Here is a 24,728-nt window from a genome sequence, read left to right on the forward strand (position 1 = left end):
TCAAACAATGGTTTCTGTTGGATTTCAGAGTAAGAGCATTCTGAGTCACGTGAAATTGTTGTGTGCCTAACCCCATTGTTATTGCAGATTTTCTTCTTAAGAAGGTAAGACAGTGCCCTTCCATTTGCATCCACCGATTGCACTTGCAGTATATGAGTATGAGCAAAAATACCTCTGAATTAAAATTGTTGATATTTGACATTAAAGTATCAAATATGTTTCTTTGTTTATATATGTCTGTTAATAATTTTTGTACTATTCTGTGTAGTCACTCACTATATCTCCATTTTATGCTATTATATTTTCTCCACAGGTGCATTTCTTATTCCTTATTTCATTTTCCTGTTTGGGGGAGGTCTTCCCGTTTTCTTCCTGGAGGTGGTGCTAGGACAGTATACCTCTGAAGGTGGAATTACGTGCTGGGAAAAGATCTGCCCTATTTTCACTGGTTAGTACCTCTGATTGTCCCTTACTGCTTGAAGACACCTCTGTAAATCAGAAAGAGCAATGCAGTTCCCCTTGTGTCCATTCATTCAGCTATTTGCTCTAGTAATTGAAGATACGATGTTCGTTCCTGGAAAGGTAGAAGTCAGAGAGTCTGAAGGACAAAGTGTTGTATTGATTTTGATGCAGTCATCTTGTTAACTGGCACAACTGTCAATAAGCGAGAAACAGATTGCATATTTTGCCTCAAAAAGGCAACTGTACGTTTTATTCACCGGTATCAGACAACGTGTTGTTTTGGAAAGCCAGCGCCTTTTACATGCCCTTTTGCAAAAACATATTCAAAATATTATTCTGGTCTGGAAGTCAGAATGCTTTGGTCGTGTGAGAGCTTATCAGTGGCGTCATTCGTCTCTTACTGATAACACCAAAACCTGCATGGCATTTTGTGCAGGATTCAGAGACAGGACTCATAAGACTCAAACTGAGGTTGTCCTGGCAAACAATCGTCTTCTGTTATTCAAGGGCTTTTGCTGGCAAGTGAAGAATCATTCAGTGCTCGCAGGAATTATATGAACGCTGCTCTGAAAGTTAAGTAGAATGAAAAACAAAGGGCAGGTTAGCAGAATTACTGAGGGTGCTGCCTTATATGCAGATTCCCCTCTGCAGCCTAACAACACAGGTACAATTATGAGGAATAATTGCATTAAGTAGTGGGGCACTCTTCCCAACTACATTCCAAAAGAACAGGCATTTCTCACTGACACGTCTCTAGCTCTGCCACTGCTGCTGTTACAGACATCCCCCAGCCCTTACATCACTCCATGCATCAGGGAGGACTTTCTGTGGGGCTTACACTCCACCTAATACTCAGAATGCTACTGAGCTCGATGTACAGTGCTGCTTTAGCTCCATTTTCTTCTTCTTCCTCCTCCTCCTCCCACTTCCATGAAACCTTTTCTCTAAAGGAGGAAGAATGAATGTTCCTAGCTTAAATAGCAATCTCCTAGGCATCCATAACAAGAAACTGTTGCTCTAGAAACATGGCTAGCTGTATATCCTGAATGAAGTGAAGCTGTTTGGAATAAATAGCACTTGCTCTGATTGCTTTCACCTCGCATAAAGATGATCTCTGCTGGTAGTGACTGCTGTTACAATAAGGTTTGAAACTACAAACATGAGGCAGATACCCAGGTGTTCTGATAGCCACTGGGATGTTGTTAAAGGGACCCTCGTTGGCCTTTCATCCTCTTTTGGGAGTCTGCTCTAAGTTTTTGTAAATGAAATCTTTTTTTCCCTGTCATTCATAAGTGCCAAACCTCACTCCTGGAGGTTAATATGCTATATACTATAGTATAGTCTATATACTGAAAGATTTTCAGAAAATGAGGCTTCTCAGAGTCCTTTCATTTTGTATTTACAAAAATAGTGATTGCTTCTGACTTAACATGTAGTATGGATCTGCCAGCAGGGCTTAACTGCTAAGGTAAGAGATAGCAGCTTCAGGAGAACAGTTGTGGTATTTAATTAAAGCCTCCACCGGAACAGCATTCCACCACCTCCCTAAGTTGTATAGCACTCTGCCTTATCTGCCTGTGACCCTGCTTTTAAAAACAAACAGGGAACATTTTTTATCGTCAAATATTGATAGCAAAGTTAAACATTGATCTAATTAACCATAACAGCTACAAATATCGTGCTTCTTTTGCACAAGTGAAATTGGGGCAGAAACAGCAGCTTTCACTTCGATAACTCTGGAATTTTCCTTTTTAACTCGTTCAAGAGTTGTCTTTTTTTGCATGTATACAGAGCTGAGCCAGTTAATAAGAGTGAGTAGTGCCTGAACGCATGGCCAAGATGTGAGATTGTGTAGCTCTCAAATAAATGAAGTGTGATGCTTTAACTTTCTTGTAATAAGGCCTGAAACAGCCGAGTTACTGTAAAATTGGGTAGATTACCTGCATCTCTTCCTCTTCAATCTCAGCAAGCCATAGCTTGAAGCTCAGCCCTGAGTGCCAGTAGAAATCAAAGACAGTGGCAGTGCTTATGTGTGAGTTCACTTTCCAACAGCAATGTGGGAGAGATGGGTACAAGTCCACAATGCAGCAGGAACTGCAGTAGCAGCAGGTCCTTGACCTCACAAGGCACCCTAACAAGACCACATATCACATTTGTGCCTATTTCCTTTCTCTTCCCCTCTCACCAGGAATTGGTTATGCTTCCATAGTGATTGTGTCCCTTCTGAACGTGTACTACATTGTGATCCTGGCCTGGGGACTCTACTACCTGTTCCAGTCGTTCCAGAGCGTCCTGCCGTGGGCACACTGCCACCAGAAGTGGAACACGCCGACCTGCGTGGAAGACACTCTCAGGAAGAACAAAACCCTCTGGATATCACTGAATGCCACTAACTTCACCTCTCCTGTCACAGAGTTCTGGGAGTAAGTACTCCATCTTCATGGCACCTTTGGGATGCTGTGGGGGATGTCAAGGGTCATGCCTGAGATTTTGCAGAAGTTTAATGGGGAGTGCTAGATAGGAGAAGAGAATGGCTCTGGATATCACTCATTTGACAAACCGGTAAGTCTGGGAGTAGTGGAGGAAGTTGTTAGATGTATAACCACACTCCGCCTAGAGAGTATGGGGAGCCCTAGCAGGCCAGTGCAATTTCGAGTTTGGAGGAAATTCTGTTCATTTCTTCTCTGGGCTTCTCCAAATTCAGCAAGAGAATAGAAACAAGTCACTTCAGATATCCTGGCGGCAGGGATTTAAAACAGAAGCAGTGACAAATCACCACTTCTGTGGTTGCCTCTTCCCTTGCTGTTGTCATCTGCAGTGCACTTCATGAAACTATAATGCATATCACTTTGACAAAGATGCAAGGCATGACATCATCAGTAAAACTGACAGAGGTGTTGTCCTGTATTGTAGGTTTCTCTGGTCATCTTTGTTCCATCATTTTCTTCTGCAATCCTTGAGGAGTTCTGTTCTATATGATGCTTGGATTTTGTCAGGCTTAAGCTTCTTATTTCCATTTCTCTGTTATTTTTCAAGTTTAAAATTATATTGCATAACTTATTTCTGAGCAGGCATGACCTCAAATCTCTGAGTGTTTATACAGTTGTCAAAACATAGCAGCAGAGGAAGACACCTGTAGGGAAACTTAAATCCAAAGGATCTATATATAGCTTGGGAAGAAAATCATTCTTTTTCCTTGGCTTGATGTGATAATCGATTAGCAGTAGAATAAGTTTCTGATCCAGCTTATCTTTCAACATGTTTAAATTCTGTTTGGTTCCCTGATGAACTTGTACCTACTTCTCTATTTTTAAAAGGAAGCTTCAGCCAATACCTCCAGTGGGAATTATGTTCATGCCAAATGTGTCTGGCATGCATTAGGTTTACAAAAAATAGTATTACGAGCTGTGCTAAAATTTGTAATGCAAGAGCCAAAGTACAAAGTGCAGAGCAGGTCTTGATGAGCAGTTTGTCAAAATAAACTGGAGATCAGTGTGAGGGATGGGGTGCAGGCTGAGAGAGCAGCTGTTTTCCCCATGCCACAAGTACTGCCTTTCCTTGCTGAGTGACTGATACTTTCCCAGGTGTTTCCTCCCTTGTGAGTGGAGGAGAAAGTAAGGAAAGATTTGGTAAATGGCATCTTTGGGTATTTTGGGAAACTTGAAAGCAAGTTATAGGAGAAGAGGAAGCAATGCTTATTCCTTTGTACTCTCCCACTCTGGTACTCAGGGTCTTGAATCCAAGTAACAGCTGTTTTTGTGGGATGTTCAAAGGTCTCAAGGCCTTGGCAATAAGCACGTATTGCCATGACATACAGTTGCTCTCCCAGGATTTTAGGAGCAGTGTGTTCATCTTAATTTTGTGCAGTAAGTTTGCTCACTGATTCTCTTGTACCATTCATGACCTTAGGAGCTTCCTGATGGGGCCACAGAGTTGTCCTCCTGTCCCAGGAGCTTTTGTTTCTGTAATGCACAGACTCAGCAACTAGCTTGTCTCCATGAGGCCCCAGCTGGTATGTCTTCTTTAGGAAACTGAGAAGGTGACTGATCCCATGAAGAAGAGGGAGTAGGGCTTGGAGTGGGAATGTGAGTGGTAAAAGAAAAAGCATGATAAAAGGTTGAAGAAGCCAGCAAGGTGGAACAGTAGTAGGAGGCAGTGCAAGTTAAGATGGGAAACAAACTCAAAGGCAGGAGAGCAGCAGTGTGTAAAGAATATGTGGAGAGCTGGTGGGCCCCTTCACTGGGATCCAAAACTCTGGGGGACATCAGACACCATGGGTAACCCTACAGCAGGTACAAAGTGGCAGGGCAGCCTGCTTGTGGGCTGCGAGAATTATGTCCCCATGGATGTGGAGCTTTTAGTTAAGTTCCCTCTATAATAAATCAAGTTTTTGCCCTCAAAACTCTGCAAGCTGAGCCAAATCCTCCTGTAGGCACTGCCTACTGCATGTAGTCAGAGTGGGGGTGCCCAAAGCTGGAGAGGAAATTCTCGGTTCTCACAGAGCTTTCCTTTTCCTTTCACCTTCCCCAGACAAATAGGTTTGTGCCCCCACATTTCTTTAGCACAGTAGAGCAAAGGTTGTTCAGCAACCAGTCCTTGTGCAGGCAGCTTCCCATGTACTTTGCAGTCACTTTAACTTTTGTCCTCAAATAGCGGTTTTAAACACCATGAACTAAACTCCTCACTGGAGTTGTGCCAGGAAGGGATTTGGCTCCATACTACTAATAATACAGACATACTGTCCATAGCTCAGAGTTTCATCACGAGCAAACTGTCCTTAACAGATCGAGCTGCCTTCGGGACTCATTGCTCTTACAGAAGTATTAAAAATAGCTGTTCTCTCTGCATAAACAACTATTGGTGTCTTCAAGTAAGGACAGAGAGAGATCATTCAGCACTGCTGTCATTAAAGTAACGTAGATTTTACAAGGCCATACTACTATACTTTATGGTTCTGAAATTAAAAATAATCTCAAGAACTTTATGACTACTTTGCCATCATAGACAATGCCAGCTACCAGCCAGCCAGCTGCCCGCATTGAAAGGACAGGTCAATAAATAGCTTTTAACTGAAGATATCCATCTGCTTTGTGGCACAATTAATTCCAATTTAATTTAGGGGTTTGAGTATTTGGTTTCTGAAACCCAATGCTGTTTTTATTGTGGGAGATTTATGTAGTGTCCTCATCACTCCTGCTTTGTAAGGCTAACGCTGCAGAGATATAATTGACCACACTGATGCATTAACCTCTTCATGTTGAAGAACATGTGTCCTTCTCAGCCTGGCTGGACATACAGTACAGCCTGACATTTCAGTTCATTTGAATTAATGTTCTGTACAAATCACATGCTTGCTTGAGCAGCAATAAAAGGGGGTTAAGCAAATCTGGCTTTGTATCAGGGACTTACCTCTTGGTATCACATGCTTCAGGTCTTATTTCTGAAGATTTTATTCTAAAGCCCCAAACCTTAAAGGCTTACACACACATTAATGCATAAAGGATAATTGTTATGGGGTAATTATGGTTGAACAAAACCTCTGATTGTCTGGTGCTGGCCAAGTGTTTATAAATATTGGGTAATCAGCAGACTTTATTCGTCCAAATCCCAAGAAAGACCATCACATGCTAATGGCATGTAATCTTGAGGGGAGCAACACAAAAAACGAGGTAAATCGAGGGCAGCTGTCTCTGCCTTTGGGGGTAAATGGAGAATTTTAACAGTTGCTTCATGTTCTCCCTTGCAATAGCTTTCTGGTACATACTGCTTCAGTGTTAGCTATTCATGTCTGTCAGGGTGCTTCGCCTTTCCTCGTATGTAAGTTCTGGCTGCATTCACTTAATTAATGAGCTGGAATATCCTTCAAGGATTGCATAACTCTCCTTGTTTTGTTTTTGTTTATGTCCTAAAGCCAGTTGCTGCTCCTTTTAGATTTCCATGCTACACTTCACTAGAAGATTCAAGAGTATGAACAAAGTTCAGGGATTCATGGTTGCAAAGAACTCGGCCCCAGCCTGTTGCCCCACTGATATAATATTAAAGACAGTTAATGACAGCATCATGATTATAAATTATAGTTAGCAACAACTTCATGAATACATAGTATGAAGTGAGTTGAATGAGTGGGGTGAGTGAGCATGGCTCAGTCTAGGCAGCAGTGGGTTGTGTAACAAAACTCAAGAGCTATTGGCATAGCCTGGCTCCTGCTGCTTCCTGAAGTTGAATTTTCAGGACATTGCAAATCCAGGTTGTGTGCTTTTTCTGCAAAAAATGTTGGTTTAGGTTTCATGAAACAGTTTTAACTCTGAGACCTCACTGGTAATTCTGAGTGGATTCCTTAACGTATTGAGCTTTTGTGAGACTAGAGAATTCAAGATAGAGAAAGGCAGCACATCACTTTGTGTGCTTGCTGCCAGGCCACAGAGAAGTGACATAACTGGCTCTCAGTGACCCGTGGGGTACCTTTCAGGAGACCTGGACAGGGCTGCTGGGACGTATTCTGGGTGATACAGCCATTCACTTCTAGTTCCCCTAATAAAAAGCAATGAAGTCTTAGCTGAATGCATTTATAGGTATCCTTATCCCAAAATGTGTTTGCAGTCATTTATTCATTGCTTCCTGAGAGCTATTTCTATAGGCTGCCTTTTACATTTTAGTATGAACTGCCCATAAATTGGAAAATTGGCATCTATTTCTTAAAAAGCCATGAGAGGTTGCAGCAGAAATTTGTCTTATAAATGTGACTTCTTCTTTTGTGTATTCACAGTGAGTTTACCTTGATTTCTTTAGTGTCAGGTGAACTAGGACTGCAACTCTATGCCAGACATTCTCTACTAAGGGGTTTTTCTAACTGTTGAATAGCTGTGCTGATTAGGGCAGACTTACCCTGTCTGGTGCCATTAGTCCTTTCCCATAGCAAAATGCACACACGTTCAGGGAGAATAAAGTGTTTGATGTGAGAACACATTCACACAGGTAATCCGAGTGAATTTGGCAAACAGAGTCACAAAAACAGATGGATGAAGGTTTGAGTCCTATTAAGCTGGTCAGTTCAGGTTTTTTTCCAAAAACTTAATTGCAAATTTTCCATCAGTGACTTCATTCATTATTATTTCCTTTCTAGTTGAAACATACAAACAAAAATGTTTAATTAATTCAAGGAAAAAACTGGCCCTGGCCCTAATCCTTAAGACCCATCTGAAAACAGGAATCTCTTTTTATTTATTAACCTAAGTGACAGAATACAGTTCAGCAAATAGTTTGTGCTAGTTCAGGGTATGGACGTGGTCACTGAGTGCAGGCAAGACAGTGCTTGTGTGCAGGGCCATGGGGGGAATGGGAAGAAGAAAATGGGTGTAGGATAGTAAGAAATATGGAGCTAGGAGGTAGGCAGTGCTGGGGTGAGTTTATCTTACACCTTCAAGACAGCAAATGCAAAAGCCACGCTGATTTCAGAATAGTTTCTTACCTCATACTGAGGTAACTGTGGTCTGCTAAAAGAGCTTAAAATGAAATGCTGCACAACGTATTAAACAAAAGAGTGCCACAAAGCTAGGGGAGATCTAGGCATGCAGAGCTTAGTTTTGTTCGCTTAAGCTGTTCTGAATTAGCAGGCAGAAGGCTGAGAGCTGCCCATGCATGTGCTGCCCCAAGCACCGTCCTGTACTTACAGACATCACAACAAGACTCAATATCACTCTGCTCATGCATCTTTCTCTTGTTTTGTTTCCTTTCATACACTCAGGCGCAATGTACTGAGCTTGTCCTCAGGGATTGAAGATATTGGTATTATCAAGTGGGATCTGGCACTGTGTCTCCTTCTCGTCTGGGTGATATGCTTCTTCTGCATTTGGAAAGGAGTCAAATCCACTGGGAAAGTAAGTGCTCGTTCACCCTTTTTATAATCACTGTAGTTAGTAGGCGGCAGGGATACAAAGTAATGTTCTTCTTAATTATGCTCATAATTTCTTTGCAAATAGTTGTATTTTTGCACCGAATAAAGCAGGGATTTGGATTCAGCTGCCACTGGAAAGCTATTGCCGGTGCCCAAAATGCCTGTGAGTCAAGTAGCTGTTCCTGGATTGGCATCAAGAAGCAGATACTGGCATGGTTTGCTTCTCTGAGGACAAGCATCCTACTGATGCACGTAATGAGCTTGGAGAGTCTTAGGCTTATGATGCACAGAGCTCTGCACTCTCTGCCCGTGCTCTTGCACCAGCCAAGTTCATTCTCAGTGTAATGGGGTGGATGTTAACATAGCTGTGGTAGGGATGTTTTAAGCCAGTGGAAAATGCTGGATGCATAGCATTTTTGAAATGCCGCTTGCTTACTTAAGAGCTCTGTGTAGACAGAGAAGACTAAACTTAGGTGCTTGTTTACAGGCACTGTCCTTAACAGAGATCCTGGATATTCTTTTGATTTAGGCTTACTATGCGCTCTTTGGAGTCATGTTTTTCTCTAAAGGATAACAGTTACATCATCCCTGCACCTCATCTTACTCCAGTGCAAGAAACAAATTATAGCATTCTTGGCCAATCACTAAACAATTTGAAGCATGATGTTATCCCCTTGCATACAGTAGTGCTTTTAATCCTAGTTCCCAGAGAAAATGCTGTTGAAGCCATGTCTCTCTCCTAACTTTCAAGCCTGTTGGTTGAGTCAGTTTTTTGGGTTAATTAACAGAGATAGGGAGGTCTCAGGATATGAAGCCCCACACGTTTCTAGTCAGCTGGATGGAAGGGAGCGACTCTCTTTGTGTCCCAGCTGAGAAGAAGCTAGAGCATGAACTCATCTTTTGTTAGAGCTTAGGGAAGTTGAGAGCAGAGAGCAAATGTGAGCTCCTCAACTGCAGAAAACACGTTATTTAGCAGTTTTATCTCCTTTTGTGTTGTAGAATCAACAGGGAGACAAAATTCTCTACAAAACTGGTCCTTATTATTTCCACAGTTGACTAAACTGCTTGTTTTACTGTCGTTTCTGTGTTGCTTTCTGTGACTTTATCACAGAGCCTCATTAAAATCATGCTGGTGCCTTGTTCTGGATTCCTGCCAGTTCTGTCCACACCTCTAAAGTACATGTTGACAAAAATGTTTGCTTCTCTGTTCCTGCTGATTGATGTGACCCAATGAGATGATGGTGTAAATTTAACAGTAAAGGAGAGCACAATAAACCTCTCATAGCAGCAGAATGGAAGCACACGTTGCTGCAGTACTTTTGTGAACCTGGTTTCTGCTTGGTAAAGGTTAAGATAGCTCTGAGGGATTTTCCAAGTTCCCTATGGCACATTATTTCACATCCCTGTGAATTTAACAGGTTGAAAACAGGTCTGTTAAAATGAGCTATTGGCAGGTTTTACCTCGAGTAAACCCAGCAAAATTTTCATCTTCTAAGACAAAGTTGGCAGTAGGAATTCACTGCCTCCTTTCCACAGTGCCTGAGCTCATGGGGGTGTGGAGCCAAAGCCCAGCAAAGCCATTGGAAAGTCTCCGGCTGACTCCATTAACTTTGGGGTCAAACAAAAGTAAACCGTAAACTCTAATGGAGCACTTGAATTATTTGAGAAGTCTAGTTTACTTTAGCAGATCACTGTTTATAGCACTTCCCTGGGTTCCAGTGTGTTAATGGCTCTTTGGAGAGTAGGGGGAAATAATTTAAATCCTGTAGTAGCATGTTGGACAAATAAACACTAAATTATGGGGAAAAATAATAGTTGTGTTTGATCTCTAAAATTCCTTCAGTGTTACAAGAGAATCCTTACCTGGAGGGCAAAGGCCACTTTGTAAGTGCTGTGTGTTCAGCTCTTGTGAATACACATGGGGATGTTTTTCTGGTAAGAAAACTTTAATTTATCATAGGTTTGAATCACATTAAAAAATCAGAAAGCAAAGAAAACCACCTATTATCCATCAGCTTTGGTGGAAGTGGGCTAATGTGTAAGGCATATTATTTGTCAGGGGCAAATACACAGATTTCAAAAGAAGGATTTTAAAAAGGCCTGTGTGAAAAGGTTTCCTTTCGTTTTACAAAACCAGTCTGTCACCATGAATTACTATGGCCATGGAGGCTTTGAGTTCTCCTGGTTACTCTCAGAGGACACACTTAAAAAGAAAAATGGTGCATCCCAGGAGCTTTGCTGTAGCTAAACAAATTCTTGAAAACAAAAATATGTTTTAAATCAAGTCAGCAAACTGCAATTACCTGGGGGGATCATCTGACTGTGAAAAAAGACCCTTCATGGACTGTAGTGATTCTTCACTATAACACAGCAGTTATACGAAAAATGAGAGAAAACACTGATGAGCAAAGAAAACAAGATGTTAGAGGTCATAACGTGTGGGTCTAAAGATAGAACAGTCCAAATGCATGCTAAATTAACCCTCATGCTGGAGATTAAAGCAAAGGGCTCTTTCATCAAATGAACAGAAAGATAACGAAGAAAAGAAGCAGGCTGTTATTTAAATAGAGTAGGAATGGAAGTTAAAGATAATGAAGATATTCTCAAAACTGGGTGAATGGAATCTCAGTTTACAATAATGGTGTTGCTGAGTAAGCAGCAAGGGCAAAAAAAAGTTATGGGACTGGAAATTTCCACAGTTGAGGCTGATGCCAATCTGAAGAAGGGTTTAATGCCTTCAAATTGAAGGGAAGGGAGATGCAGCATGGACCAAATTATCTTCATCCAAATAAAGTGCTCCTTGAAATTGCCTGTAGGAGTGGTGGCGAGGCCGCACAGCAAACAGGGTTAGCAGCAGAGCCACGCAGCTGAAGAAAACCAGAAATGGTCCCTGTATTGAACTCCTGTTGTTGGAGCTGTAGTATCAAGTGCCACAGACTAACTGTATGATTTCTTTGTATTCCCAGGTAGTGTACATCACTGCCACGTTCCCATTCATCATGCTCCTTGTTCTGCTCATCCGTGGTGTGACCCTGCCTGGAGCTGCAGAAGGCATCAAGTTTTATCTTTATCCTGATATCTCACGGTTAGCTGACCCACAGGTATGGAACCAGGAGTGGGGAGCGGGATGATTTCCTGCACAAAGAGGATGGTGGAGGGTGATGGTGGTGATGTAATAGCAATAGATTTTTTCCACAGTCTTTTGAGGTCCAAATATAACATGAACATTAATGCTGGGTTGTATTTTCCAGAGATCTGCTTGAGAAGGTCACTTGCTATATGTGTTAATGCATCTTTCCATATGTATGTATGTGTGTGTGTGCATGTGTATTTTTCTTTTTGTGTCAAAGGACTCTGAGGCTGTAAATTCTCTCCTGTTTTACAATCTCAGCTTTCTTGTTGGTAAGGTAAGGGAGATGCATTTTTTTAATGAGCATAGTCTAGTTTCAAAGGAGAGAAACGTGAGCTTCACAGATGGAGCAACAAACAGCAACTGTGAGTACCAGTGTCACCTTAGTACTTACTGCTCTGAAGGAGGAGATTGGGAAACACATGAATGAAGTAATACGATAAGGTGGAGAAAAATGCTTTCTGAGGGGCAGAAAAGATAGTTTGCCTTGGTGAGTGGCAGCTAGACTTACTCCCTTTTTGTAGGCTATGAGGGTAGAGTTTGTGCTCACAAAGGGCAAGTATGGAGACATTTCAGCACAGCAGCCTATAGGAATCATGTGAGAAATGCAAACAAAACAAAACAAAACAAACAACCCAAAACTAAAAACAAAGCAATACACTTGTCCCTAATCAAAAATAGAAAACTAGGAATCTTTAAAATAATGAAGTGATTATCACAGTGAGATAGAATAATGTCTTTCCTTGCTATTTCTTTCTACTGAGTATTTGGTTAAAATAAAACTCCAATGGTAGGTAAATATCTGAAGTAGGAAAAGTGTAATTGAAAGAAACACTGTGGACATTTGTTCCATTCTCTAGTCGTGCCCTCTATGTAAGATACCTTGTTTATAGGAGACATTATATTTTATGAATGCATCGTCTTTTATGGGATTCCATCATTTTTATGATCTACTATTAGCCCTAAACCCAGACTATTAGCTGATAATGTAAAAGAGATTTGTGTGAGCTGGCAGGTCCCCTCCCTCAGTCTAGCACAAACGTCATCTCCAAGGAGATACCAACAGTCAGGCGGGTTCTGGAAAGCAGTGGTGGGAGGGAGAAAATAATGGTTACAGTCTTGATTCTCACTTATTCCATTTCTTTGGTGGTTTCTACTGATGCTGGCAGGCTTGCATTTGCAGAAAGAAGTGAACAGATGTAATTCAGTGGATGCGTTTTGATGTCTTTCTATGTCTTTATTAAGCTAGTTGATATTGTAATGTTATTTAATTCTGTATATGTTTTTAAAGTATAATCAGAAGAAAGAATCATGAGACCGAGGTCAGATACGCATCTTATGCAGTGCATTGTACTTTGCTTGTTTTTCCCCCACCCCTGTAGCTTTTTATCTTGCATTTAAACAGTTACAAAAACAGCTAGAAAATTAAGAAAATAAACAAAGTAAAATAAAGTGTTTCTCAAGCTTTTCACATCCTCAGTTTAGTCACTGTCAGCTGATTCTAATTGAAATGACTTAAAACAGAAATGAGCAGTTTTATAAATACTTCTGCATTTCCTATTGCTCTGAAGCACAGTTATTGTGGCACCAACAGGAAGGATCAGCTGGATGACTAAGAGACCAGAAATATTAAGCCTCTCTGGGGAGGGAATATTGGAACTGTTGAAGAGTTGATGTTCTTGTGGGCTGTGATGCTAACAATTCTTTTTCCTTCAAAAGCCAAGTTTGCAAATGTGATGTTCTCTTCCCCACCCTCCCTGATCCCATAGCTATCACCCTCATTGGAATCAATTATTTTGTTGATATTGTATAGTTTGAACTGTGTGTTTGTGCTGAGGGTTGCAATGCAGCAGTGCTGTTAGTAACAGTCTTTCTGTCTTTCCCTTTAGGTCTGGATAGATGCAGGGACACAAATCTTCTTCTCATATGCAATCTGCTTAGGAGCAATGACTTCCCTGGGGAGCTACAACAAGTACAAATACAACTGCTATAGGCAAGTTTCCATCTAAGGGGGTTTAGTGTTTTAGCTAAATGATGTAAATAAAGTAGGGACAATGGGTTAATTTTTTTTAATTAACTTGCTCCATGACATATGTGTGACTTAGGGACTGTTTGCTGCTGGGATGCCTGAACAGTGGTACCAGTTTTGTGTCTGGCTTCGCAATTTTTTCCGTCCTGGGCTTCATGGCACAAGAGCAAGGGGTGAACATTGCTGATGTGGCAGAGTCAGGTACGATGGTATTGGTGGCAGTGGTGGTGGGCACTGCCGCCTAGCGTGTGAGCAAAGTTCTGCAGACTCAATCAGCTAACATCTAAGCAATAAAAACAGAACAAGATTTCCCATAATCTCCAGCACACTGTTGATTTGGGCTTTCATCGAGGGCAGTGATGGTCAGTGGGGTTGTATTAATTACTCTCTTGATTAGCAGAGCAGTGAATATATTTCCTAGAATGTTCTAATCCGTTTGAGTTGAGATGAGAGGTACCACGCCATTATCTAGGGTCCAAAATGTTCATTGACTCAAAAATGTATTCCATCCTTCTTTTCAGACTACCTTTGTTTTCATTCAAATGCAAATAGCCAGTACTGATGCATTTTTCATAGCTTGCTTTTGCTTGCTCACAGCGGTGGGAGTATTACCTTGGCCTTTGGAAGGGACATACATGCATATATTCCTGAGTCTCTCTGAAAGGCAGAGAAATGGGAGAGCCTCCTTCTCCTGCGTTCTGTGGAACATGCCATCCACAGGAACTCTAGCTGTCACAGTCCTGCACTTGCCCTCAGTAGCTCCAGGATGAGGTTGATAGAACTGTGAGAAGTTCTTTCTGAAACTGGATGTACACTTTTATTCTTCCATTATTTCAGAAGTGTTCTCCCCATTAATGTTCAGCCACGCACGTGCAGCTGAAGGAGGCTAAATCCTCACAGCTTGTGACATTTGTGACAGATGATGTTTTTTCCCCACACACGTCTTGTCTGGGAGGGCAGGCGTAGCAATCTACTTGCACACAGCGCAGGCAGGTTAGATGGGAATTACAACTCAAATATAATGAACAGCTGTGATGCAATCTTAAAGCTAATCGGATTCAAATAACAGTAATGTCATTTGAGTGCACCTTTGCCATTTCTTTCTCATTCTTTTTTTTTTCTTTCAATTTTAATTCTCCTGCATAGTATTTGAAAGCTTTTCTCTGGAAGCATGCTCTTATGAAGAAAAATTCAATATATCTCCTAATCATATGACTCCAGGAGTTAAGTCTTTAAGAAAAAATATCTCAGTTGACAAAAGCTAATGAAAAACTAATGACATTGGTGGCACCACTGGATTTCTTGGGTGGCTGCAGTTGGTGAACCTCTTGCAAGTGCAATTAGTTAACGCTTTTGGCCACAGTGCTTATTTTGATCCCGAGTTGATTGCTTTGTTTGAAAACAGGAAGCAAGGGAATAATCTTATTGAATGAATCATAAACAGCATATTTTATTATTTCTTTTTTAAGATCTAGATGGATCAGTTCCAAGAGTAGCATTTTGAAATGGTTGTGGTTTTTTTTTTTTTTTCTGGTTAATACTTATGCTAATTTTGATTAATTAAATCTCTGACAAACAGGCAGCAATGTTCCTGTTGCTTGGCATTTTTAAGAATTAAACAATTTTGTAGCAGCACTGCATTATTAACTAATTTTTTTTTAATGTTAAACTTAGTGTCTACCTAGTATTTTTCAAAGATAATGGTATGATAATCCCATTTTTATAGCTCAGACAATAAGGGCACTGATTGGCTTTTGCTCTTGGTTTCTTGATTATTTTTCTATTTATTCCTTAAGGTTTTCTAGTTCGTTTCAGTTCAATCCTAGTTGCTGGTGGCCAGGCATTGCAACCACCTCAGCAGTTCAGTGAGTTGTCCATCATCTCTGGCTGAACTTTGGCTAAATAGTAAGCCACATTTTTGCATGATAGTAAGCATTACTGAAATCATCCAAACCACTTCCTATGGCCTTCTTTGGTGCCTTCCTCAGCAGAGGTCTGGTGTGGAACTGCTGCAGACCAGTTAGTCCCGCTGGGACAAGTGTCCCAGGCCATGGAGGAAGCCCCATCCAGGAGCTGCGGCTGACTTCTGAGAGCAGAGACATTCAGCAGGTGGTTCAGCCTCTTTTTTGGGCCTTTTCTTTTTTGATTTCTCATGACACAAGGTCAGAACCACTCCCTTGGGTCAGAAAAAAAGGTGAGCAGAGGCGCAGCCATTTGGCTCTAGCACTGGGGAGAGGATACTGCCCACAGTGGCAGTGCCTGCTGCTTGCCCTCATCTCTGCCCAGAGTGTGAAGTCCCCTGTGACCTGTGCATGACACTGTTTATTTCCTTGTTTGCCCTCCTCCCATCCAGGGAATATCAATAAATTTGCTAGCAGAAGAATCTCATGGCCTACGGTTTTTTTTTTGGTTTTTGTTTTTTTTTTTACCTGTGCCAAATTCAGCCTCGTAGCAGTGTTCCCAGCACATCTTGTAATCAGCAAGGAGTGGCTCCTGCTGGCTTCCACTGGCTTTAATAGGCTTACACCAGAGTTAAATTAAACCCCCTTTGGCCTCCCAGTGAAGTCAGACCTTTAATAAATAACATCTGATTTTAAAAGGAGAAAGCAAAGCATTGTAGACACAAAAATGTTATAGTGAGTCCAGTTTAAATTATACTGCATTTCTGTTTGACTGAAAGAAATACTTCACCACACATGCAATAACATGAAAGCTGCAAGAGGGATTAGGGCACTTGTTACTTGTCCGTAGTGCAGTACAGGGACACTTTTAATGGCCAAAGCATACAGAATTGCAGCAGGTTTTGAGGAGAGCAGTTTTACATCTGTCTCATAATTGCACAGATCAACTGCAAATGCCATCTAGTAGCAGTTCTGCCTAAGGGAGGATCTCCTGTAGCCACTGACTGGGGGAAAAATACAACTTCTCCTCTCCCTCCCAGTTTGATACATTCACCATTTTTTGGTATCTTCTGTCATACAAAATCTTAGCAGTGTTTCATTTTAAATAAAATTAGTTGCTTGATTGTTGGATAATTTGTATTTATTTCTGTTCAAATTTCAATGACTTAAAGTTTTCTTTAGTTGAAAAAAAATCATCTTTTTTTACCTCTTTCTCTTGCTTTTTCCATCTCTCTTGTTGGAAAGGAAAAGTGGGAGGTAGGAAGAGCAGTCTTAGAGATTTTTCTGCACAGGTCAGAGATCAGAGTTCTGTCCCCACACTGCAGCGGTAAAAAACAAATCATTTTTACCTTTGAAAATTACTTAAATCCACTTCAAAATTTGGAAGTGTTAAATCTTCCAGGCTTCTTAAAGCTGAGCTAGGTATTTCTGGGTTTAATCTGTTCTTAAATCTGCCCTCAAATTCAGTTTCTATGGCCAATTTGAGAGCTTGCCATAAATGCCTGCTTCCCCTTGTTCCTGTCTCCCACTTGGAGAGGGCTCCTTCTCTCTCAGAGAAGCTCTCCCAAGCCATAGCTGAAAGCACACAGCTCCAGGCCGATCCTTTGCAGATCAGCATGTGAGAGCACTGCATGTATGCTCGGTGTGTGGGTGTGAGTGGTCCATGGTGCAGCAAGAGCCAGGCTAGGAACAAGCATTCAACAAAAAGCCTTCGGTTTCCAGGGCAGAAAAGCCAGGCTCTAGTCCCAACCCCCTGGTGACCCCAGACTGCATCAACCCATCCTACAGCTGTGGGTCATGTTGCTCATACTCAGTGTCACTATGGCAGGTCTGCCTAAGCTGGCCAGGTGACAGGATTCCTAACTGCAGAAGGCATTTGTTTCAGGGACCTCAGCTGATAGAACTAGGACTAGCCTGATCAGTGCAGCAGTAAAGGTTTGCAGAAGCAAAGGAGCAGTCTGAGAGTGCAAACCCCACTCTAGAAAAGCTGGTTTTGGAAGTTGTGTCTGGAGTGAGGCAGTGGTTGCCTTAGTGAATGCCCCTGGGAAGTTTTGGAGCAGAGTCCCTTCCCTGCATACAAAAGAGTTTCATCATCATCACCTTCATCACGACCACGTGGGCTAGCTGGAGGGTTCTGCCATTCCCCTGGGTCACCCCTTCTCCCCCCAGCCCCAAAACTGACCTGTGTCCCTGTGGGCAGGTGTAGGAACACCTCCATTACTGACATGTTTGAAATGGATGTTAAAACTGGTGATCAGTTAGCAATGCCTCGGGGGTTGGCCTATGGTTTCTGCTTTAGTCATGCGTGCTTCGTTTTCAGATAAAAGAGCCAAACTGTTTCACTTCTGGTATTTCCAGCCGCGTTTGGATTTATCTGAACGGAACCAGGCATTCCTGCATTTGAGTGTGCTACCTTTACCAAAGAGCTGGTACTTACTGTTTTTCTTCCCTCCCCCTCCCCCTTTCCTATTTTCTCTTTCTCTAGGTCCAGGCCTGGCCTTCATTGCCTACCCAAAAGCTGTGTCCATGATGCCACTGCCCACCTTTTGGGCAATCCTTTTTTTTATTATGCTTCTGTTGCTTGGACTGGATAGCCAGGTCAGTACGATGGGTAAGAGGTGCATGGCTTCTCGTCTCAGTGCTGACTGGGCAAAGCCAGATATACTGGCATGAATTATAGAGGAGAATTCCTCTAATGCTGCCTATGAGGAGTTCATCTGTGTTGCTTTTTGATGCAGGGACTATGTGTGATACATCTGTGGCTGTTGACTGATAGTCAGCATGATGTTACTTAGCAAGTCTTTGTCATCAGGAGCTGGCTGAGTGCAGGAGGGACTTACCCTTGCCTAAATATGAGTGCAGTCTGTCCCAAAAATACCAGTATTTTCACTATGTTGCAGTATTTTCTTACCTTGGAGAAGAACTTAAGAGTTTAGAAATAAAGAATCATTTGTGTTGGGTGGGACCCTTAAAGACCATCTGATCCAACCTCACTGCAATAAACAGGGACACCTACAGCTCCATCAGGTGCTCAGAGCCCATCCAGCCTGACCTTAGCTGTCTCCATGGACAGAGCACTACTATCTCTAGTAGTAGCAGTCTGTGCCAGTGCCTCACCAGCCTTATCACAAGAAACTTCTTATATCCATGAAGACTGCAATCTGTTCACAGAGTATTTCGTGCCCTTGCGATCACCTGCAGTTAGTATACACCACCATTGAAACGCTTTGTAAGAATTAATAGCTTCATGGAGTACTGACTTCAAAGGCTATTAAGAGTCAGAAAACCTCCTCTAACTGCAGTGTCATCACGAGGCACAAAAAGCACAGTATCCCTGTATCCGTGGTGGTTTCAAAAACAGTCAGAGGGCAAAACCACTCCATTTTTCAGAGGTCTTTCTGCTAAGAGGTGTCCAGCTTGGGATCCTTCTGACTTTCACATCATGCACATGAGTGTGCATTCAGTGTCTCTGAATGGTACAGAAAGCTTCCAGTATACTCATTGCGTAGCACGCACTGCTATTAATTAGTGACCATGAAAAAAATCAAAAAGTTTAGTCCAAGAAGTTATGTTACTTTTCTCACTGGTTGCTTATAGAATGTTGAACTGAATTTCACAAGGGAGCTGTAAATCATTTATAGATGGTTCACTCCAAGGAAATATATGTGGCAAAGGATTATGCAGTAACTGCACATTCAAAATTGCTGAAGTTTTCTGGGCAACAGACAGCTTTCTGCACTCAAATGGAAAAGAACTGAGATTACAAAACCTTAATTGTTGAGGGTGAAATGTTTATTTGTCCTCTCTTGTATGAAGATAAATATTTAAATAGATTTTTAGCCAGTTGTTCTCTCTTACAGTTTTGATACTCTAGCCCAAATTGCTATTTATGTTTTAATCTTTGAACTCTAGTGAGCAACTTTCAATCACTGCAAAGTGAATTTACAAGTTCCCAATGCTGTGGTTCAGCAAGCCTGTGCTTATGCAAATTGGAAGCTGTCTGGTAATTTTAAAAAGCTCTTCAGTGCGTAGAATGATTAAAACTAATTGGAGCGCTTAATTTCTCTCCTCCACCCCTCTGGTTTGTTGGTTTTTTTTGGAGTGCAGTCAAGCAGGTTTCTGGAATGCCAGAGCAGGTTAAGATCAAATCAGACCAAAGGGTTGTGTTTAGGAGGAAAACCAGTTTTCAGAAGTCACAGCAAGACAGGAGGCTACAAAATCTAGTCGAGTTATTGCTGGACAGCTGTGTTTTCAGAAAGATGTTTCAGCTCATGGTCAAAGAGGGAGAGTTGCTATAAGGCACTTCTCAGTTATGTAAAAAGAAAGAGATACTGGGTAGGAAAAGATATCTATTCTTGACAGAATGCTATTTCATAGACTTCCTGTGAGAAACGGTTGGTTTTAAAATAATGTACCCACTCAAAAGGAAGATCCTTTCTACAGAGGCAGTCTTGGTTGTCCATGGTATCCTTGTGCCTCCAGTACTCTTCATGCTTTTGTACCTTGCCAGGTGGAAAGTGCTGAATGATCTCTGTGGATTTTTTTATGAGCTCAGCAGTCACTGTTCACAGTGGGTGAAATGCATCTGATTTCCAGTAAACTTTGAACTTTTATTCAAATTTGGTTACTTGGTTAACTTGGGTTACAAACTTTACGTGTGATTTTCAAATGGCAAGTCAGTACAAAAGCTGGTTAGATTTTAGCTAACCTGTTCAGGGCTTTGTTTTTGTTTTACCTGTGCAAACAGCTTACCAAGCCTTTGTATGGGAACTGTACCAAGATTTCCATCGTGATTGATGAAGTGCCCCAGAGCCTCAGCCAGAACAACTCTGCTCACCAGTTCAGAAAATACAGGTTCAGGCAAGAGGGGCTGTTAGTTTACATCAAAGCCTGCTTTCCCTTCACTAGATTTGCTGTAGCAAATTCAGGAGTAGAATTATATCCAAATGTGGAATTAATCTAAATAGTACCTGTGAAGTTTTCTAGTACATCAAAAAAAAAACCACACCTGATTGGTACTCTCCTAGCTTGGGCAGCTCGGGCCTTTAGAGTGTTTTCTCTGAGCCTCTCTACCAGCATGCCTTGCGTATTCATCTGGAACAGCTACCACATAAAAGACATAAGTGCCTTCCTGTCATCAAATTAAGTTTCTTTATCCTTGTGGCTTGCATTCACAAAGCCCCTTTAGTAGTTTGCAAGGAGGCTAGGAAACAGACATCAATTCTGAAAGCTTATTCCAAACTGAAAACTTCCCCCAGCCTTTAACCTTAGGTTACAAAGAAATAGCTCTTGTTTTCTGCAGCCTTTTGCCACAGACTGAGATTGAAGCTTTGCTGTGGAGCATTTAATTATGAACTAGGGTGAAATGCATGGCGGATAATTTTTGAGTCACTTCTTTCTGTTGTTTCCCTCTTTAGTTTGTTGAAGTTGAAGGACAGATCACGTCATTAGTTGATCTGCACCCATCCTTCCTAAGGAAGGGTTACCGACGGGAAATCTTCATCGCTATAGTATGTTTCCTTAGCTATCTTCTGGGACTAACTATGGTGACTGAGGTATGTAACAGCATTGCTGCTATTTTTTTTCTTTTTTTTAAGCCATTTTTAGATCTGCTTTAGTTGTGAATCAGAATTAGCCACTCAGAGGAATGACACTTTAAGTCTAGAGAGCTTCTCCCATCCCTAGATCTGAGGAATGGAGTAATGAATTCTCATTAATTTCATTGTGATCTAAGGTTCTAATCAGCATGAGTATGAATATTAACAACAGGCTCCAAGTGATGAAACACATGGAGAACCTTCAGTAGAGCAAATTAAGAACCCATTCAGTGCATGCAGGGAAAAAAAGACTTTGTCTTAGCTCAACTGATCTGAATCAATTAAATATTCTTGAATTGATTCTGTTATAAATAATAATATGTTCCAGTGGCTGCATTGTTGTGTTATTTATCTTAAAAATAAAATCTGAGCAGTATTTTTAAAACATCTGGAAGAGGACAATTGTGGGAATTGAAACAGCACCTGTAACAGAGATGCCTAACAAGCTTCCTTTTGCAAGTACAAGTTCAGGCATACGCAGTTCAGTGTAGTAAAAGGAGGAGTGGAGCAGCACAACGTAAATAAATAGAGTTAGAAAGGAAAAGATTCCAGTGAAAAAAAGTCCTTTCACTCAGACTGTAAATGCAGACCCTCTCTGATGGCATTTTTAGTGCTTGTGATGCGTTAATGTTAAAAGACTACTGCTTCTTTACGTCACTTGTTCCTATAAATGACCATCCTGAAATACTTTTAAGAAGGAAAGACTTAAGTGTCTCAGTAGATTATACTAAGTGGCTTAATTCTGTTTGATTGTCATCTTGTTTAGAATGCTTCCTATAGTAAACAAGCACATGCCCTGGGGAAGGTAATGCCACTTTCTTGCTATTTCTGCTTGTTAGGCAGCAGTCACTAAGGTCTGCTGGCAGATTTTACTGGGAGCTGGGCTTGAAGTATTCAGATCTTTTTCCTGATGGATCCTAATGCATTGTGTCTCTCTGTTACAGGGTGGCATGTATGTTTTTCAACTCTTTGACTACTATGCAGCTAGTGGTGTATGCCTTTTGTGGGTTGCATTCTTTGAATGTATTGCTGTAGCCTGGGTTTATGGTAAGTGAGAACCTTTCACCTGATGCTTTGGGATGAGTTAGTGAGAGTGTTGACAGCCAAACGTTTAATCATCAGCCATCCCAGAATCACCCTCCCAGCAGCAGAGGCATGCCATTAATATAAATTTGCACTGACCACTTAGAGACAAATGTGCACCTGGGATGAAGCCAGCCTTCAGTGTTTTTCCACACAAAAATGAATGTTTTTTTCACTGCTAATTAATAAAGGCACAATTAAGCGTTTATATGTGTTATGTTTAGAGAGCAGAGTTGAAAGTCTGGCCAGCCATGAAAATTTGTGCTCATCTCTGAGAGTTTTGTTTCAAAGCAGCAATGTCTGCAAAGGCCAAGCCAGACAAATAGAAAATACAAAAAGAAAGCTGACAGAAAAGTATATTCTGTCCCCTTATTTTTAGGTGATGCTGAGTACCAAAGTCTGAAAGCAGCCTTCATTGCTGCCTGAGATTGTAGCTTGGGAATGGTCAGTGCTCATCACTGATTGTTTCCCTGATTCTTCATATACTCCATCTTCTTAAGAAAGCAGAATAAGCCAAGCTTTCTTTTTATGCCTGTCTAATTTCTGTAGAAGCAGGGTGTACCATTTGCTGTTGTTCAGCTTCTCCCTTGATCTCTCTGGCAAGTTCAGTGAGACTTTGCAGGGAGGAGTATGATTATGACAGGAGCAGGAGGGATTAGTATTGCACTCCTGTATCTAAATAATGAGTGTGTGGGAGGAGAGACTCCCCCAGCTTTTGGGCTTCTGAGGGAGAAAATCTTCTTAAACTTCACAGCTGTGGTAATTTGGGCAATAATCTGACACCCTTGTTTTAAATACCCCCTGGGGGGCAAGAAAGGCAGCTGTAATTCTGCAGATCTTACATGGCTTTTATTTGTTCAGTTCTGATCAAGATACTCACTGTCCAATACAGGCGCTGATAATATTTATGATGCCATTGAGGATATGATTGGATACAGACCTGGTCCCTGGATGAAATGGAGCTGGATTGTGATCACACCAGTTCTTTGTGTGGTGAGTCCTATTCCTAGGCTGATGGGGCAGCTTTAAGCCTCCTATTGCTTCTCTTTAAGTGAAGACTGTAGCACTGTGAGACCAATTTACAGAGCTGCTGGAGGCTTGGTGTCTTCTCAGGCATTGTCTGTTAATGTGACTGCCCACACAAATTGTGTATTACATTTGTGACACACACAATTCACTCCAAAGAGCATTACTTTGAGTAATAGAACTACGAGGCCATTTTAACAAAAAGTCCCAAGGCAGGACTGCCAGTATGAGGCAGACACTCAATGTGGATTATTTCATTTGCTGGGAAGGACGTTCCAAGTAAGCTCCTTTCAATGTTTAATAAGTGTTTGAGCTCAGAAAAAGGACAGGTGATGTGATGTACTGCAGCTGTTCAGCACTATCACTTAGCACTCTATTACCAAGCAAAGGTTTACTTATGAGCAGATGTAGGTGCTCTTATAATAATTTAAATGGAAGAATAATGTCCCCATTCGTTTAAAATATATATCTGTCAACTCTGCCTCTTGCTGCCTGTCTTCCACAGGACCAGTGATAGCATCAGAACGATGCTGCTTTGAACCCTTTTTCAAACTCATTCAATTCTCCTTTCTCGCCGACAGGGGTGCTTTGTCTTTTCTTTGGCCAAGTACAAACCACTGACCTACAACAAGGTCTACACATACCCTGAGTGGGCAATCGGCCTGGGATGGGTTCTTGCCCTTTCCTCCATGATCTGCATCCCTATGGTGATGGTCATCCGCATCATACGATCAGATGGGTCGCTCATTGAGGTAAGAGAAACCACAACCCCCTTAAAGTCAGAAACTGCCTTGCACCTAGGAGGGTGAATTCAGAGCAGGGCTGCCTTTGGGGATCTCGGCAGGTTCTTTGCATTTGACTTCTGCTTTGAGCAATGTATTTTAACATTAAAACACATTCCTTGGAAAAGAGAAGTTGCTTGAGGTAGCCCTCACTTCTCCTTACTAAAAGAAGGAGGGGTACTTGTAGGGAAAATAGGCCACAACATGCTGTTGTTCCTCACCAGTTTGATAAGTTGGATTATAACATGACCAAACACACAGCCTTTTTGCACAATCTGTATAGAAGAGGAAGGGAGCTTTAAATTGCTCTGTTCTACACAAAATGAGCACTGCGCTTGGAAAACTGCCACCTTGTCCAGGTAGGGCAAAGTTGGATGCCTCCCCTGCAGTGAATGCAGATAAGACTGTTAAAGAGCACCTGTCCTTTTGGCAAACACAAAGGTTTCTGGCCTCAAACAAACACTAGGTGATCTTACTTGCCTCCCACTTCTGCAGTTTCCAGCTAGGAAAGCTGTTGCCTCCATGTGCAGACAAGCACTCAGTCCGAGGTGCTTCTCAGTGCTTGTCAGTGCCAGGTCTCTCTTCTCCTGTCCATGGGGAAAGGAAATACGATCCTAAAAATCAGTGAGAAAACAGAGAGAAATACCTGGATCGAACCCAGCTGTCTGAAAGCTCTCTAAATTCCAAGGAAATTTGGATCCAGGTGTGGACTGTGCCTCTCAAGCATGGCTTTTGCTCTGGGGGACTGAATGCAAGTCAAATTTTCCTGATAGTGTGCTTCACATTTTAGGTTGTTTTGGGTTGTTGATGTTTGTTTGTGGGGG

General features: G+C 41.7%; 1 protein-coding gene across 12 annotated transcripts in view; it reads left to right on the top strand.

Annotated features, from left to right (window-relative positions):
- Positions 1 to 23,946, top strand: part of SLC6A6 (solute carrier family 6 member 6) — a 47,773-nt gene extending 23,827 nt beyond the window's left edge. For all 12 annotated transcript variants that reach the window (XM_010718558.3, XM_031555577.1, XM_010718560.3 and 9 more), the window contains 11 exons: positions 314 to 448; positions 2,651 to 2,885; positions 8,207 to 8,339; positions 11,323 to 11,457; positions 13,376 to 13,479; positions 13,592 to 13,716; positions 17,902 to 18,014; positions 20,834 to 20,971; positions 21,958 to 22,060; positions 22,989 to 23,089; positions 23,704 to 23,946. In XM_010718558.3, the coding sequence (XP_010716860.1) occupies positions 314 to 448; positions 2,651 to 2,885; positions 8,207 to 8,339; positions 11,323 to 11,457; positions 13,376 to 13,479; positions 13,592 to 13,716; positions 17,902 to 18,014; positions 20,834 to 20,971; positions 21,958 to 22,060; positions 22,989 to 23,089; positions 23,704 to 23,931 (1,550 nt within the window). In that variant the 3' untranslated portion in view covers positions 23,932 to 23,946. The remainder of the gene's footprint in view (positions 1 to 313; positions 449 to 2,650; positions 2,886 to 8,206; positions 8,340 to 11,322; positions 11,458 to 13,375; positions 13,480 to 13,591; positions 13,717 to 17,901; positions 18,015 to 20,833; positions 20,972 to 21,957; positions 22,061 to 22,988; positions 23,090 to 23,703) is intronic.
- Positions 23,947 to 24,728: the final 782 nt, after the last annotated feature.

This window comes from Meleagris gallopavo, chromosome 14, assembly GCF_000146605.3.
Source record: "Meleagris gallopavo isolate NT-WF06-2002-E0010 breed Aviagen turkey brand Nicholas breeding stock chromosome 14, Turkey_5.1, whole genome shotgun sequence".
In the NCBI taxonomy this organism is placed as follows: domain Eukaryota; kingdom Metazoa; phylum Chordata; class Aves; order Galliformes; family Phasianidae; genus Meleagris; species Meleagris gallopavo.